The sequence below is a fragment of the Fomitopsis serialis genome (assembly GCF_022376445.1).
Source record: "Fomitopsis serialis strain Sig1Antser10 chromosome Unknown B0H18scaffold_47, whole genome shotgun sequence".
NCBI classification, from domain to species: domain Eukaryota; kingdom Fungi; phylum Basidiomycota; class Agaricomycetes; order Polyporales; family Fomitopsidaceae; genus Fomitopsis; species Fomitopsis serialis.
The window spans coordinates 103211-117706 of NW_025955007.1; the positions used below are offsets into that span (position 1 = coordinate 103211).

Genomic DNA, 14496 nt, shown 5'->3' on the forward strand with positions numbered 1-14496 from the left:
GTAGCGTCGGCCGTGCTACAAGTATATTGCTTTGTGCGTTGTACATGAGGGTCAGCTGACTCCAACAATGCTATAGGCAACGTGGCTCGCCATTCTCCTCAGACTCGGAACGCATTGGGCATGATCCTATCCTTCACCGACTCTATAGCGGAGGCGTCAGAACACATTCGAATGTGACGGCGAACTGGACGGGAATGCAAAGGGGCTCACAAGGCAATAATCCGGTGTCGTTTTCGCACACGACATGCACGGTGTCGAGTTCGTTTCGCCAATAACGCCAAGACCGACATTCTTGATTTCTCGACCAGGCGTGTCATCATCCACAAACTGTGCAACAACAATACAACGCAGTGAGTGCAAGGTGAGTTATCAGGCGCCTCGGGGTGCATTAACGCGGCTCCCTCCGAAGATTGTGCGGTAGTCGCAGAGTATACGACGTAAGATGCATGCCGATGAGAGACTGGAGGAGACATGCAGAACCCGCGACAGGATGTCGGGTCAGGAGCGACGGGGAGCGAATGGCACACGCAGAGAACGTTAACGCGCGAGCGGTCACGGAGTCATGTCGACTCACGACCGTCGATCACGCTCATCGCTCAAGCGCTCACAGGCGCTCACATGTCGCCCGACACTCGAGTCTCCTTTTCCTCCTCCTGAGCGCTGTCGCACTTTCCGACCCGGCTTCTGTCATGGCCCCGCACGACCGAGAAGGCACTCGGTACTGAAGAGGTCGTGGGTGGCCAGCCTGTGCTCGCCCCCTTTCACGTTCTCTGCTGCGACTCCGCGCGGTATGTGTTCCCGCGCATGGCGACAGATACAGTATCGTCTCATCGGACCCCTCAGCTACCAGGCCCACTCCCATACAGGTCGCTCCGCGGCAGATGGCTCATCGAGGGCTCGTCTTATGTTCTCTTCTTCGACACCGGGAGCGAACACTCTCGCCTGAACGACTGGAAGGGCGGTAGGAGAGGTGCGTTCCCTGTCTGCTAGTCACCGTGCTCGTCTTAGCTCAACCTACGCTGCAGTACCTGATGCCTCAGCCCGACGTCGCCGCCATCCGTCAGTCGACACCGTCGTCGTCCGTCAGTCGACACCGTCGTCGTCCGTCTGCTCGACACCGCAGCTGTCCGTCTGCTCGGCACCGCAGCCGTCGCGCACTTCAACGAATGGCAAGCCGGTATCGCCAGCCCGCTCCGCCGCGGATGTGACATTAACGTCGCTACCCTCATCACGACTCTCTCGACGCCGCTCGGCTGCTATCTCTGTGCCGTCAGCGTCGACTTCTGCAACAACCTACAGTCCTTTGACGTCGACCACGAGGTCAGCGAGTGCGGTATCTACCACAGGCGCATCATCAAACGCATCGCCGCACACTACACCGACGTCCCACGACTGGCATGTCGCCGCGTACGAAGTATGGAGCCGCCGCCTCGCGTTCGAGAGGCTCCGATCCGCTACGAACATTCAAGCGTGCCTAAGGCAATGGAGCCGGTGGTTCCGCTCTGCGCACGCCAGGAGGTCGGTACTCGGCGTGTCCAGATTGGCCAGCCAGCCGATGGTACCCGCGAACGGGGAGTGGCGGCGGTTGCGAGTGGGTCCTCATTTGCGCACCACTCAGTACCTCGCGGGGCAGAGGCAGGGACGTCAATGAGTTCCAAGACGAAACACGCTTAAGGTATCCGACAGCAAGAGTTTCGTTACCTCTCATGAAGTGACGATCACTCGCCCGTAATGTTCGGCCTGCTGCGGGCTTTCGCGTGGCATTTCCTCACCGCCGCTCCTGCGTCTCGTGTCTGAACCAGCATCACAGCGTCTGCGTCGCCGATCTCCATGTGTTTCCCGGACGAGCTGACTACATGTATGGGAAGCGTCACAAACCTACGTTTACAGTCGTCCGACTCGCGAAGGCGTGCTCCGCGAAGAGCGCCGCAGCCGTGTCAGAGCACCCATCCGTCGAGGCCAAGATGTCCGCTATCGCCCGCCGTCGCAACTATATCGATGCGCGCGAAGGATCCGTCATCGTGTCGAAGTGGGGATTTGATCGTCTGGTAAGCCGCCATCGACCTCACAGGTCACTCACTGATGAGATGGACCGTAGTTACTTTGGTGGGGAAGAGCTGGAACCGCTCAGGACTCCTGGATAATGTGTCTTCTACCGCGTCAGAGTAAGACTGGGCGTTCTGCGGTGAGTCTCACGTCGTAAGTAACGACTCGCCGCTGACTATGTGTCCGCGCTCATCAGGCCTCCGCCTCCGAATCTCCGGCCTCCAGCATCACCTCCGACTGAGAAACCCGGTTGACAGAGCTCGTCAAGACGTACATGCTCGTCGGTAGCATTGAGGTGACGGTCGCGCCGGACTTGTCGCCTGGTGCTCGATACTGAAGCTCGGTCTGTGCGGGCTGAACCAGACCGTATCCTGTGCTGGCGCTGATGCGCCTGAAGATCTTCCTGACGTGTACGCTTGCGTGACGGAGGAGACGATGCGCATTGTGGAGTGCGCCGTTACTGTCGCCAGTCAACGAAGGAGTCCGAAGGCCGCGGAGGTGCACGAGCGAGTCAGTTTTCTGGCTGGCGTCGTGGAGTATGACCGATCAATTGTGCTACGGATTAGCAGGACGCCGCAACGCCTCTTTCTGCAGGCGCCGCGCCGCGCACAAGTTGCCCGTCCCCACTGCTCATCTCCGGGTTGGCCCTTCCGGCTCAATTCAGGAAGCGACTCTCCTCTTGTCGCCCCTTCCGACACCACCGTACTCACATTCAGCCAGCCCCAGCACCGCTGCCAAGAGGACGTCGACGCAGAGAGCGAGGGACGTGCCCGCGAGCCGTCTGGAGCTGGTGTGGTCTGATTCCGATGACAGAGGCTGCTTTGATGCCAACGTTCGTCTGGCGGAGTGGTGTTTGGTGCTCGGCGGTCTTATCCCTGCCCACGGGTGCGCCGCACATACTTCTCGCTGCCATGCCCTGGGTGTGCACTCGCACGGCGAGGCTGACACGAGATTCACCAGTCCACGCTCTGAACGCCTGCTTCGCCGGGAAGGGGTCTCAGTATGAGAATCTGCGCAGCCGGTCTTTGTCAATTCGTTCAACTTGAAGTAGGATGTGCTTCCGGCTGCCATCCCCGCAAGTATCCTCGCGCGGTACTCCCCACGGTACATCTTTTAGGGTAACTGGCGTCTTTGGCAGCTGTCCACCACGGACAGAGCAGTCGAACCGGCTGCCAATGCTATGTACCGGCAGCTCGTATGGGAGTATGTGTACACCAATCCCGGACGCACCTTCGGGACGATTATCTACGACAGCGGGGAGCTCGCTGCAGGTCTCGCGCTCGCCGCTGACACCTAACGCCTCCGGTGCGCCTTCTGTTCCTCTCAGCTTATGGACACCTCGCCCACAAGCGACACGACGGGGCTTCGCCTCTCTGGCTCTCCCCGTTTGCTGGCGACGTCTTAGCGGACGCTGAAAGCTGAGGTCTGGGGTGCTTCCGAACTCACTCAAGAGGCTCGGAACATCCGCACAATATATGCCGCCCGCAACAGAGCTGTTGATTTCGCTGTTGATCTTTTCGGCCTCACCGTCGTCGCTCTGCGGACTACCTAGCTCGAGCGAAGGAGGCCCGGTCGCACTCGCACCGTCGGCACTCGTGTTGCGCACGACAATGCAGAGTGTAATAGGGCCAGACATTCTCCGGCTCGTTCGGCCGGGACTAAACTCAGCGAGTGCGTCCCGGACATTGTCCTTCCAGGGTTCTATTGTACAGAGACAATGGAGCTCTTGGAGAATCAGAGCATGCCTGCGCGTGCCATATATAAAGCGCGGCCTGATATGTTCCTTCAAACATCGCGACCATGGCCTTTCTCCGCTTCCTCGCCACTCTCATGGAGCGTGCAGCTGTCGTATTCTGGAGGCTTTTACCCTTGCTGAAGTCCGTTCGTTCTACTATCGTGTGGCGATTGTCGTGCTGATCATCGTGGAACAGTCGAACGGCCATTCCCCTCTTAGGCGCATGGAGCACGCTCTCCCGAGGCTTCCGCCGATTTTGAAGTTCGTCCATTATCCTGTCGTGCGCCCGTCGTCGCGTTGACCACCGCGTCCCAGCGGGACAACCGTTTTCTTCGCTAAGCACGTTCTCTCCTGCCAAGCCATCGCGCAGGCGGAGAATGGCGAACTGCAAATTGATAACAGTGACGGTGGCGCCTTGCTCATCGCCCTGCTGCCGTGTGATCGATGTATGTACAGTCTCCAATGACAGTTCTCTGGTTGATCTCAGAAATTGCCACGGTCGGAAGTCGCTGCGATATGCCGCCGGTCGGTTGACAACGTGGAGCCACTGTTATGGTCCTTGCCAATTCGACCAGTGTCGTTGTTTCTGAGGTGCGTTCAAATGATTACTTACTGCCGTGCACAGTTGAACACCGATGCAGCACAATTGACGGTTTGTTGGCTCCACGAAGAACACTTTACTGGTATTCAGTCAAACTCCAGACGACAGAAGACTTCTGGATGTTAACCAGGTGCTTTGGCATGAAAGCTGCATGATGCCTGCCACATTGGCACTCGCCCTGTCCCTGCCGTACACGAGCTCACTACGCTCGTGGACAAATTCGAGCATGCTTGGCATATGGGGCTTTTGGGGAGAACCTGGTCCATGTTCGACAGTTCTGTCTCTGCGTGTTGGTGTACCTTCGGTTGGCACTGACTTGCTATCTTCTCTTGTGTGGCATGATTGTTTCCTATGGACTTGTTCTATGGGCTTGTTCTTAGCATCATGGAGGGTACTCTTGGCTGATTGTGTGTTTCACAAACTTCTACATCACTTCTGCTCTGTATGTACTTTATTGCTGTTTGCAAAAGTCTTGTCGCGGCGCCAAAATCACAAAAAGTTCGCACGACGCGACCTTGCGGCCTCTTGCTCAGAATCGCTGTTTCTCGCTCAATTCTCAACGTATTGGCTCGGCAACTACAGCGTTCGATTCGCCTCGGTGAGACGCAGCACCTGGTATGAAGAACATGGCAAAATTCGAAGGTCTCAAAATCTCGATTTTCGGGTGCGCGCGCGAAGGAGAACGGCGGCGGCGAGCGGAGGAGAGGCCAGGGAGCGTCGGGAATGGCTGGGACATGTTTGGTTGGGTAGTATGCAGTGCCCAAAAATGCGATGGTGAGTTTCGACCGCTCTGTTCTGTTGCCCGCGAGGTCTTTGACGCGAAACGCGACCTCTTGCTCAGAGTCGCGGTTTCTCGCTCAATTCTCAACGTATCTGCGCGGTGAATACAGCGTTCGAATCGTCTCGCCGAGACGCAGCACCTGGTATAAAGAACACGGCAAGATTCGCGAAACTCAAAATCTTGATTCCCGGGTGAGGCACAGAGGCCTAGCTATGTATGCCCTTGGCCTGAATTCCTCTTTACTTTCTATCCTTCGTCCTCAAACTGAGTAACGCCCGGTCATCTGCATACTACCACTGTACCAGCCTGATTTTCACGCACACACCGGCGTCGAGTGGATGCATACATGGTCCCTTGGTCTATTCCCGACAAGCTTCAAGTTCCTGCTTCTCTCACTTCTCGTCTTACCCTTACCTCGGTGGAGGCCTTGTAATGGATGTGCATGCTTTCTGTACACTCTGCTGATATCCCCTGTATTGCCTTCCTATAGATCTTACATCTATGTCGCCGGGCGTGGTTAAGGCCGTCGTAAAATGCTATCCCCGTACCGGACGGATTCGCGCGGTCCATCAGCCTCTCGAGACGACACCAGGCCTAACCAGGCTATGTAGTCGCTGAACCGAGAACGGCACGCGGGCGACGAGTAGGGCTAACAGCGTGTCAAGGACGCCACCTGCGCGACGGTCGCAGATTCCGGCTCAGCAGGAGTGGTCTGCAGAACAAGCAGCGCCCAATTGCGCTTCTTGCTCGTGGGACCTTCTGGTACGAGCAAGATGTTCATGAACATGACGGTAAGTGTCGTTTCGCGTATCGAGTAAGCATACTGACTGGTATTCTCACAGCTAATGACCCTGCTTTTAACTGCCCAAAGCCAAGATACGTATCGACGGCTCCGAATACTCTGGGAAGCACTCCATCACACGTCTCATTGGTGCTCCTCCGAGCTACGTCGGCCGCGACCAGGGCGTCCAGCTCACGGACTACATCCGCCGGAAGCCGAACTCGATCGTGCTCAACGATGAGATTGAGACGGCCTCGCGCGAATTCGTTGCGCTCTTCCTGCAGGTATTCGACGACGGTCCGCTCACAGACGGTCAAGCTCGCGTGGTTGAGCAACCTCAGCGCGATGTGTCCCCGTCAGGCCCGAGACGCGCAAGCTCGTCATGGGCGCGACCCGCGTACATTCCCGCGTGAGTTCATCACTTTGGAACCGCGCTCAGCAGCGTCTGGTACGTGCTATTCTCGGAGGTCTGAGAGGTGGCGTCGGGGGTGGTGGGCGAGTCGAGTGAGTCGTCGATGGGGCGCGGAGGGAAGTTCGAGGCGGGAGGAGTCTCGGAATCGTGGCAGACGCCAGAAGTACTTAGGTGGTCGCCGCTTCGTGATGATACAGTGCCCTCGCGCACAGTCGCCTGTAGTCGACCATACGAGCGCCTACCGATGTCCGGTGCTAGCTAGCCTTCAAGTTCTCGGACCTTGAGACGTCCGTAACGCGTTGCAGCTAACTCAGCATAGAGCGTGAATTTGAGGATCCCCTACCAATTTACTCTACAAGCTGAGGCGTGGTTTTTTTTGCATGGTGGTCAAAGAATGGTCCGACCGTTCGACATAGACGAGTATTGGACGAGTATCAACTTGACACCTGATTGCTACTGCATGTCCCCACCTGCGTAACTTCTGGTTTCTAATGACGTGGGCCTGCGTTGAGTCCTGTAGCTCGATCCCACTGCCTCATCAAAATACACCATGCACCCGCCGCTGCAGAGCGCAGAGCAAGAGAAATGCTGTAACTCGGGCTGCGTGCATGCACGCCAACTGTCCTTCGCCTCGCGCACGCCCTCAAGTACTGCCACGAACGTTGCCCGGCACGCCCGACCCTCTACTCCGCATTACTTCTTGACCTTCCGCTACCCAGACATCGGCCGAGTACGTTGTGTCCTTTCGTTCCCCGCGCAATAGCCAGCTACCGCCCTTCGCGCTTAGCTTACGGGTCAATGCCGACCACTGTGATCTCGTGTGGCCCTATAGGCCCCCCTGGGACCTCTCCTGGCAAGATGTAGGGCCGCGGGCGCGATGATCCGGCGAAACCACTGCGGATCTCTGCGTCCTCGCACTCTTTGAGGGACTCGGAGAAGAGATGCACGTACGTACAGTGTCTCCCCTGCCCCTGTCACATGACATTAATATCAACCCTTCGTTAGGTGTGGATGTCGCACGGCGACCAGCTCTCCGAGCCGCCGGTAGACTCTCATTTTATCGATGCAGACGATGCAGTCCGGGATCGACGTCACTTTGCAACTTTGTGATCGCTGCTCAAGCTATTGACAATGTCTCCTCTACACGGAGTACAATGTAAGTCATTGGCATTGAAGTCCTACGGAGTGAAACAAAGCAACGGGTACGCACATTCACATAAAAGCGGGTGAATGGTGTTATCGCATGTAATTGTTCAACTTTTCAAACTCTTCAGACACCACCAGCAGTTCGCGGATGACGTTCAACACCAACTCTTCTAGTGTTTCGCAGCCTCCTTCCATAGAGCTGAGAGAAGTATCTCCAGATGAAAGGTGTGTCTTCTTCGCATGAACCGTTGAGTTTGATAGTCTCACTGGTAATAGGCAATTCCTGTTCATGTTGTACATAGGGCAAATCACTTTCGGGGCAATAGGTCTGTACCTTGGGAACGAAGGCGATGAGCCTGTCGACTTTAGCAAGAAAGCCAGCATCATATTTGTCCGCCTCCCAAGCGGGTATTGTGAGTGGCGCTGCATCCACGTGTTCTCACTATGTGACGTGTTTTTCTAGTCGTCTTGATGGTGAAGGCCAAAGACTCGAGCCCTGGAGTCGATGATAGACTCCATACAGTAATGTTGACGGCGGAGGTCTCATTCCGGTTTGACGAGGTATGTCAGGCTAAGTCTTATCTTGGCTAGGCTCACTCGCGCACACACACAACAGGATCCCCCGACGACGCAATGGCTGCAAGAAGGCAGCTCATTTACCATCCACTTCGATGACTGCGACGGATTAAGGGCCTTGATGCGCTGCATCCTCATCGCGCGGTCTGCTTGCACCGCAGTCAACACTGAGGTTGCTCGAGATGAGGCCGATACTCTTCAAGCACGACTGAAACACATGGACGAAGCAGCGATCATTGCTGCTATAGAGACCTCGACGGCAAAGGTCTAGTTCACGCCCATTATTCGGTGTCATTCATGCCTTATCCTGATATGTGTTCACCGCACCTTCTACCTGTGTAACACTCCCGACGACGCCTCTCCCGTCGGACCTTAATATTTCATTATTTAATCTGATCCCATGATCGGCCCTTACTATATGACATGCGCGCCACGAAGGCTTCACGTGTGACGTGTCACACATCGAACACGCCAGGGCGTCTAGATGTCGTGACTAAATGGACTACCGTCCTCCTCCTCCTCCTCCTCCTCAAGGACCGCGGTCCTTCCGATTGCCCGAGTCGACTAAGCTTTTCCTAACCAACCCTCATCGTCTTCCATGGACGCCTTATTTCTATTGTGGCGTCGATGACTGGGGTCCGTGAGTGGCCGGGACCGCATTTGCAGCGTCCGAGCGTTCCCAGTTATCTCATTGGCTTTTCCCCAGCATTGTCCTCTTCCGTCGAACAGAAATGGGCGATTCCGCGGATAAAGCAAGGTCATGGCGCGGACGGTAAATAAAGCTCCCTCATTCCTACACCGCCTCCGTTGCGACGACCAACATGTCGAACTTTCACAAGTTGCTCAACATGATCTTGACGAGTATCCGACGCCTCCCATTTTTTAGAAAGAACATTCCCGGGTGAGTGAGCGCGTGTAGCTTACCTTGCATGTTTGCTGATCACTTAATGGCAGAGTGGCAGAAGTATTGTTCAGAGGGCATGTCGACGACGCGAAGTTACACTTCAGCAGAGCCCTCATGCAACACGACCACTACGAACTCTGGGATCCAGGTCAGTTGACTGTCGCTCGTTTAACCGGAGGGCCATGTAGGTCGTAGCCATATTCCTTCACCGCGGTGGCTCACCCCTTCCCAGATATCATCCTAGTGGAGCCAGATGAAGATTACCCACCTATTCTGCGCGTTCCCTTTCGCTTGATCCCAAACGAGATGGTCATTACCGTCAATCAGGTGCGGTGGCTCTCATCAGCAGGGATGAGATGTGCCAGCTAATCACCTGCAGTAGAGCGAACTCACGATTTTCGGCGAGGTTCCAGACAACGAGGACGAGTTTCTCCACATCAAGGCGGGAGATGACAAGACGTTGTGGGTAATCGCTCAATGTTTGGCCCGTCATACGGCCGACGTTGAACGTCGAGAGCGCAACATCCGTGCCCAGATAATGTCATTCCGGCTGTTCTTGTTCGAGGACTCAGAGGAGCGGCGATCGGTGAGGCGTCCCTCCGTCCTCTCAAATATCGCATATCGTCTTCTGCGTGTCGGAGTGGCTGCGGCTGCAGGGGTAGCCATGGGTGTTTTCGCGCTTGGTGTATTCACGCTTAGTTCATGGAGTCGCCAGTTGGAAAACATAGTCCGCAGTGCACATATGTAACAACATGCCCGCCATATACTTACACAACTGTGCTGTAGTAAACGTGCGCCGCCCCGTACAGTACTCGCCGTAGCTCTTCCAATCTGTCCAGTATCCTCGTCATCCTCTTCCTCGCTTCCTGTGAATGCCATTTATGATCTCCATGCAGCTGTAGAAGCCCGGGTCCTTCGGATTGACTGGTGACAACCGTCGAATTGCGCTCGGCCAACACCTGTAACGTACGTACGTACGGGTCGCCTCCGTGGCTGGGCGTTTCGCGCCACCGCAAGTGCCACCGTCAACGATGTGGCCGCGCGACGCGTGACCGGAGGAGACGGTTCAAACCACCTGCGCTGCAGCACCGTCTTCGCCGCTCACATAAGTTCCCGGACGTGACTCTGTGTGCCATGTAACCCTTCGCACTACTATCGAACCTTGCGCCTTCGGCAATTGTCGTATACCACCCTGCCTACGCGTCACGATAGCGAGCGCAGGGGAACCTGAAGAGGCCTGAACGGTTAGTGTTGTGATCTTTGTCGTGCTCTTCATTGGACCGACTGTCGTGTTACGCCGTGTTTACGAATTTGTCGGCGCACAGAAGATAGCTTCTTGACGAAATATGTACGTAGCATCTGACATTTCGTAGTCAGTTCAGGTTCTGAGTCGTCTCTCACAGTGACCATATTCGTTCAGAGAGTCAATCTAGGCCAAAAGCCCGGCATCGGTCTCTCTCTGACTGCGGGCAACAACACCGTCGACATGACAGGTGTGCTCGTCGAGCACGATAGCGACATCGAGCTCCTCGTCATGGGCGAACCTTATCCGGTACTTCAACAGCGTAACGTCGCTAGCCATTATAAAGGGTGCTATCTGGCCTTCTTCAGATCCGACGGTCTTCCCCCTCCCGATTCCGTTCAAGTCGAATGTGCCAATCAACCCCATCCAGCCGATTTTGACGTCCGGATCATGACTTTCGTTTCCGCGTAGAAAATGGCTTCAAAGCTGTCGCCGATCTTGAGTTATGGCGTGCGGGCCCATGGGCTAGTTTGTTTATTCCCTTAAATGTCACTGAGGGCGCCATGGGTTAGGATCCACCCGAAACGCGTTCGATCTAACGCCCACCTCACCCGACAGAGTCTCAGCGTTTCCATCGGCCAAATTCACGGTGCGTTCAGGTGCGAGTGAGTCTTTGGCGCAGCTCCCTGTGTCCCTGTCTCGTCGCCGTCGCCGTTGCGGCCACGGGCCGACTCTTGTTCACTGTCCGCCTCGGAGATCCTCGAACAGTGGGACGTTGCTCAATAGGCGAACACTGAGCGAACAGCCCGGTAAGTGCTATAAAGCTCCCGATTGACCCTACGCGTACGCGACCTTCGCATGTGCTACGTCAGCTGATCACTCCGAGGCACCAGATACTCATAGAACAATGAAACGCATGCCTGATCGCACCGGATTGACATCCCAAATTCAACAGAACAGTGAGTCATGGCTTTGATTTGATCGGAGGAGAGCTTGATAGCTGGTCTCCGGCAGACAGACTGTCAGAGACACGACCGTAGACTCTGGCACGACCGACCGTCGTGACTGTCATATCTGTGGCGGTACCGGCTCACTTACCGCGTGCCGGTCACGAGTTGCGTACCTGCTCTACCAAGTACAAAAACCCACAACGCGGCGGAGACAACATCAAACCACGGAAACTTTCCAGCGGAACTTACACTCTACGCGTTTCACAGCTTCTACCGTCATGACTACCGGCACCGTCGAAGAGCCATACACCGCCGAGAATCCGTTGTCCGCTGAGGAGCCGTCGACCGCTGAAGCTGAAGAGCCGTCGACCGCGGCAGAGCCGTCGATCGCTGAAGAGCCGAACAACACACCTTCGAGGCCCATCTCGCCATTGTGCTCGGCGACGCCTGCGGTCGGACTACGAGATCTCGAAGAAACGGTCGCCCTCCGTCGTGCGCCACTGCAGTCGGTGGCACCTGTGGTCGGACTACACGAAGACACCGTCACTCTGGATCGTGAGCAGATACGGCAGGCTCTGTTCTCTGGTGCCTCAGTCATTGTTTCCTACATGGTAGATGTTCTACGCATCGCTTTTCGGTGGCTCAAGAGGCCGTTGGGCGTCCTCACCTTTGTCGTGCTCCTGGTGATGATAAGTTGCCACGTCGCTGGGAAGCTCAGCGACATGCTTTCCCCCGTCTGTCTGCTTCCGGGCATCTCATCAAGCATGGTCTGTGCTCGTTATGCACCGAACATACTCGGCGTGGGGAAGACATCAAGGTTAGCGGGGGTCGGCAAGGTCGTCGAACTGCACAGCCACTTCGAGGCAATCATGGATGCCAATCGATACACGAATGGAATCAGCCTAAAACTCAAGCAGTCGGAGGTTGCGACGCGCGACTTGGTTACGCTCGTACGCGCCAGTGACCTGAGGAGCCGCGATATCCTCGCAGAAGCCCTGATGGAGTTGGTGAAGGACGCAAAGAAGGCAGGCGAAGGGCTGTACAGGCTCAGCGCGAAGATTGACGGCGCGGTAGATCGGTGAGCCGTAGATCCATCCGTCGTACAATGCCTTGCTAATTGTACACTTCAGCATCGTGGCCGTGAACGACCACGCCATGCTCACAATTGAAGCCGCGACAGTCAAGGAGGGCTTGCTGCCGTGGCTCGCGACGACTCTCATGCCCCATCTTGCCACCGGCGCGAGCACTGTCGTCCGCTCGTATGCCAATGTAATGGAGACGCTGGTACACGAGACCCAGCGCATGCTCTCCATGGCAACTACCAGCGCCGCAGACCTTGAGCAACTCCAGGGACACCTCCTGACAATACATGAAGTCTGCTTGCGAGAGGGAATCTTCGGTGGAAACCGTTATGCGCGCCAGACGAACGAGGCGCATCTTGCGCTCCTCAAGGAAGCCCTCGCCCATGTAATCGCAACGCGAGATGCGTTACAAATGCTGGTCGCAGATGTGGAGGAGCTGCGGGACCGCTCGGCCGCACCTGGCATTGTAGGTGAACGCGTGCCGGTGGAGGCGTTGGTTCGGAGCGTCAGTTATGGCATTGAACGGCTGAAGGAGGGGCGCCGGGCGACAAACAGTGCGTATTGACGAGCAAACTATTGGCTGCTGCGGGCGATCGTTTGGCAATCAAGAGTGATTGAGTACTGTGAGTAGTCTATGATACGTCCCGCATCTGCATATGTCTAAATCAGTACTCGCGTGCTATGTTTCGTACTGTTTATACCATGACGGTTCACTGACGGACACACGTCCGAGTCTGCGTCATGGTGTAATTAACGTCGTCTGCCATCGCACCTAGAAGCATGTCCGTGCTTGCTTACGATTGGCAGTCAAGTTCTGCGCTCAGGCCTCGGGGTCGGAAGGTCGACGGCATCCGTACATCTTGGCTCGTTGCGTCGGATCTTCGTGTAGAAGAATGAACGGGCGAGCAACTGCGGACAAACGTGCGCTCGCACAAGCAGGATATGTATTTCTTTGCGAAGGAGGTACAGCTGTCTAGTAAGTGTTTGGTCAGTTGTTGGAGATGGATATCGCTAACGGCTTGGCGTTCACTCGCCTGGTCTAGGCCTGTTCAGTCTGAGTTATCGAGCGACACTCGGCTCGCGGTCGCAGACCCGGGGGGGGGGGGGTTCCCTGAGACTGGAATACCCGCCATCGGCGACAACGACCGGGCTATCGAACTCCCACTCGACGCGTCCTCACTGGATCGCCAGACAGACCTAGTGATGTCTGGTTGAGCGGGGTGGAAAGCTCGACAACCCGAGACTCTTCTGTGTCGAGTGAATCATACCTGGTGCGAGCCCTCCGTCAGCTAAGCCTGTTTGTACATTGCTCCTGCCAGCACCCCGTGAGCGCAGAACTTACCTGGCTAGCCGCACAGTCTTCAAACATCGGGTGGAACAGTACTGGCGCCGCCGTTGGTTCCGCGCCCAGGATCGTCGCGCAGCGGCCGCGGACTCAGCCTGTGGCGCCCTCTCCCTTGCATCGCCGCGTTGCACTATATCCGATCGCGCCAGGTAGTGCGAGCCACTATACGACACAGTTGCACGAGCAATTGGTGCGGTTCGTGAACTTTGAAGCTGGTCGAGCGCACCGGACTTGCCGTCACTGGAGCCTTGACAGCGACGTCGACATATCAGGATACCGGTGAATCTGAGCAGTGTTGCGACTCCTAAGCGAGTTACTATACTATACCAACAGTAGCAGTGGTGTGGACTCCGTACCGAAATTCGAGAATATGATGCAGGAGCGCTAGCCTGGGGACCACACGTGATGGACTCAGACACGTTCAGGCGACGACCGCATTCACGCTCGTCGCTCATGTCGCCCGACACTCGAGTCTCCTTTTCCTCCTCCTGAGCGCTGTCGCACTTTCCGACCCGGCTTCTGTCATGGCCCCGCACGACCGAGAAGGCACTCGGTACTGAAGAGGTCGTGGGTGGCCAGCCTGTGCTCGCCCCCTTTCACGTTCTCTGCTGCGACTCCGCGCGGTATGTGTTCCCGCGCATGGCGACAGATACAGTATCGTCTCATCGGACCCCTCAGCTACCAGGCCCACTCCCATACAGGTCGCTCCGCGGCAGATGGCTCATCGAGGGCTCGTCTTATGTTCTCTTCTTCGACACCGGGAGCGAACACTCTCGCCTGAACGACTGGAAGGGCGGTAGGAGAGGTGCGTTCCCTGTCTGCTAGTCACCGTGCTCGTCTTAGCTCAACCTACGCTGCAGTACCTGATGCCTCAGCCCGACGTCGCCGCCATCC

The 14496-nt window shown here is 56.4% G+C and overlaps 4 protein-coding genes across 4 annotated transcripts; 3 read left to right on the forward strand and 1 right to left on the reverse strand.

Annotated features, from left to right (window-relative positions):
• Window positions 1-3043: 3043 nt before the first annotated feature.
• B0H18DRAFT_955891 (uncharacterized protein) lies at window positions 3044-3682 on the reverse strand (the record flags this gene model as incomplete). Its single annotated transcript, XM_048042398.1, has 1 exon — window positions 3044-3682. One exon carries the CDS (start codon window positions 3680-3682, stop codon window positions 3044-3046), a length of 639 nt encoding a protein of 212 aa, XP_047891898.1.
• Window positions 3683-3846: 164 nt separating this feature from the next.
• B0H18DRAFT_955892 (uncharacterized protein) lies at window positions 3847-8349 on the forward strand (the record flags this gene model as incomplete). The annotated part of the gene is made up of 20 exons (XM_048042399.1): window positions 3847-3923; window positions 4097-4227; window positions 4251-4306; window positions 4407-4433; window positions 4513-4642; window positions 4763-4789; window positions 4853-4980; window positions 5006-5156; window positions 5273-5354; window positions 5854-5954; window positions 6035-6228; window positions 6254-6353; window positions 6387-6448; window positions 6877-7086; window positions 7221-7303; window positions 7426-7512; window positions 7677-7727; window positions 7779-7915; window positions 7966-8063; window positions 8119-8349. The coding sequence occupies 20 exons, from the start codon at window positions 3847-3849 to the stop codon at window positions 8347-8349; spliced, it is 2163 nt and encodes a 720-aa protein (XP_047891899.1).
• Window positions 8350-8899: 550 nt separating this feature from the next.
• B0H18DRAFT_1120447 (uncharacterized protein) lies at window positions 8900-10696 on the forward strand (the record flags this gene model as incomplete). Its single annotated transcript, XM_048034123.1, has 5 exons — window positions 8900-8979; window positions 9033-9166; window positions 9215-9309; window positions 9365-9568; window positions 10403-10696. The coding sequence occupies 5 exons, from the start codon at window positions 8900-8902 to the stop codon at window positions 10694-10696; spliced, it is 807 nt and encodes a 268-aa protein (XP_047891900.1).
• Window positions 10697-11453: 757 nt separating this feature from the next.
• B0H18DRAFT_878743 (uncharacterized protein) lies at window positions 11454-12822 on the forward strand (the record flags this gene model as incomplete). The annotated part of the gene is made up of 2 exons (XM_048040645.1): window positions 11454-12253; window positions 12306-12822. 2 exons carry the CDS (start codon window positions 11454-11456, stop codon window positions 12820-12822), a joined length of 1317 nt encoding a protein of 438 aa, XP_047891901.1.
• Window positions 12823-14496: the final 1674 nt, after the last annotated feature.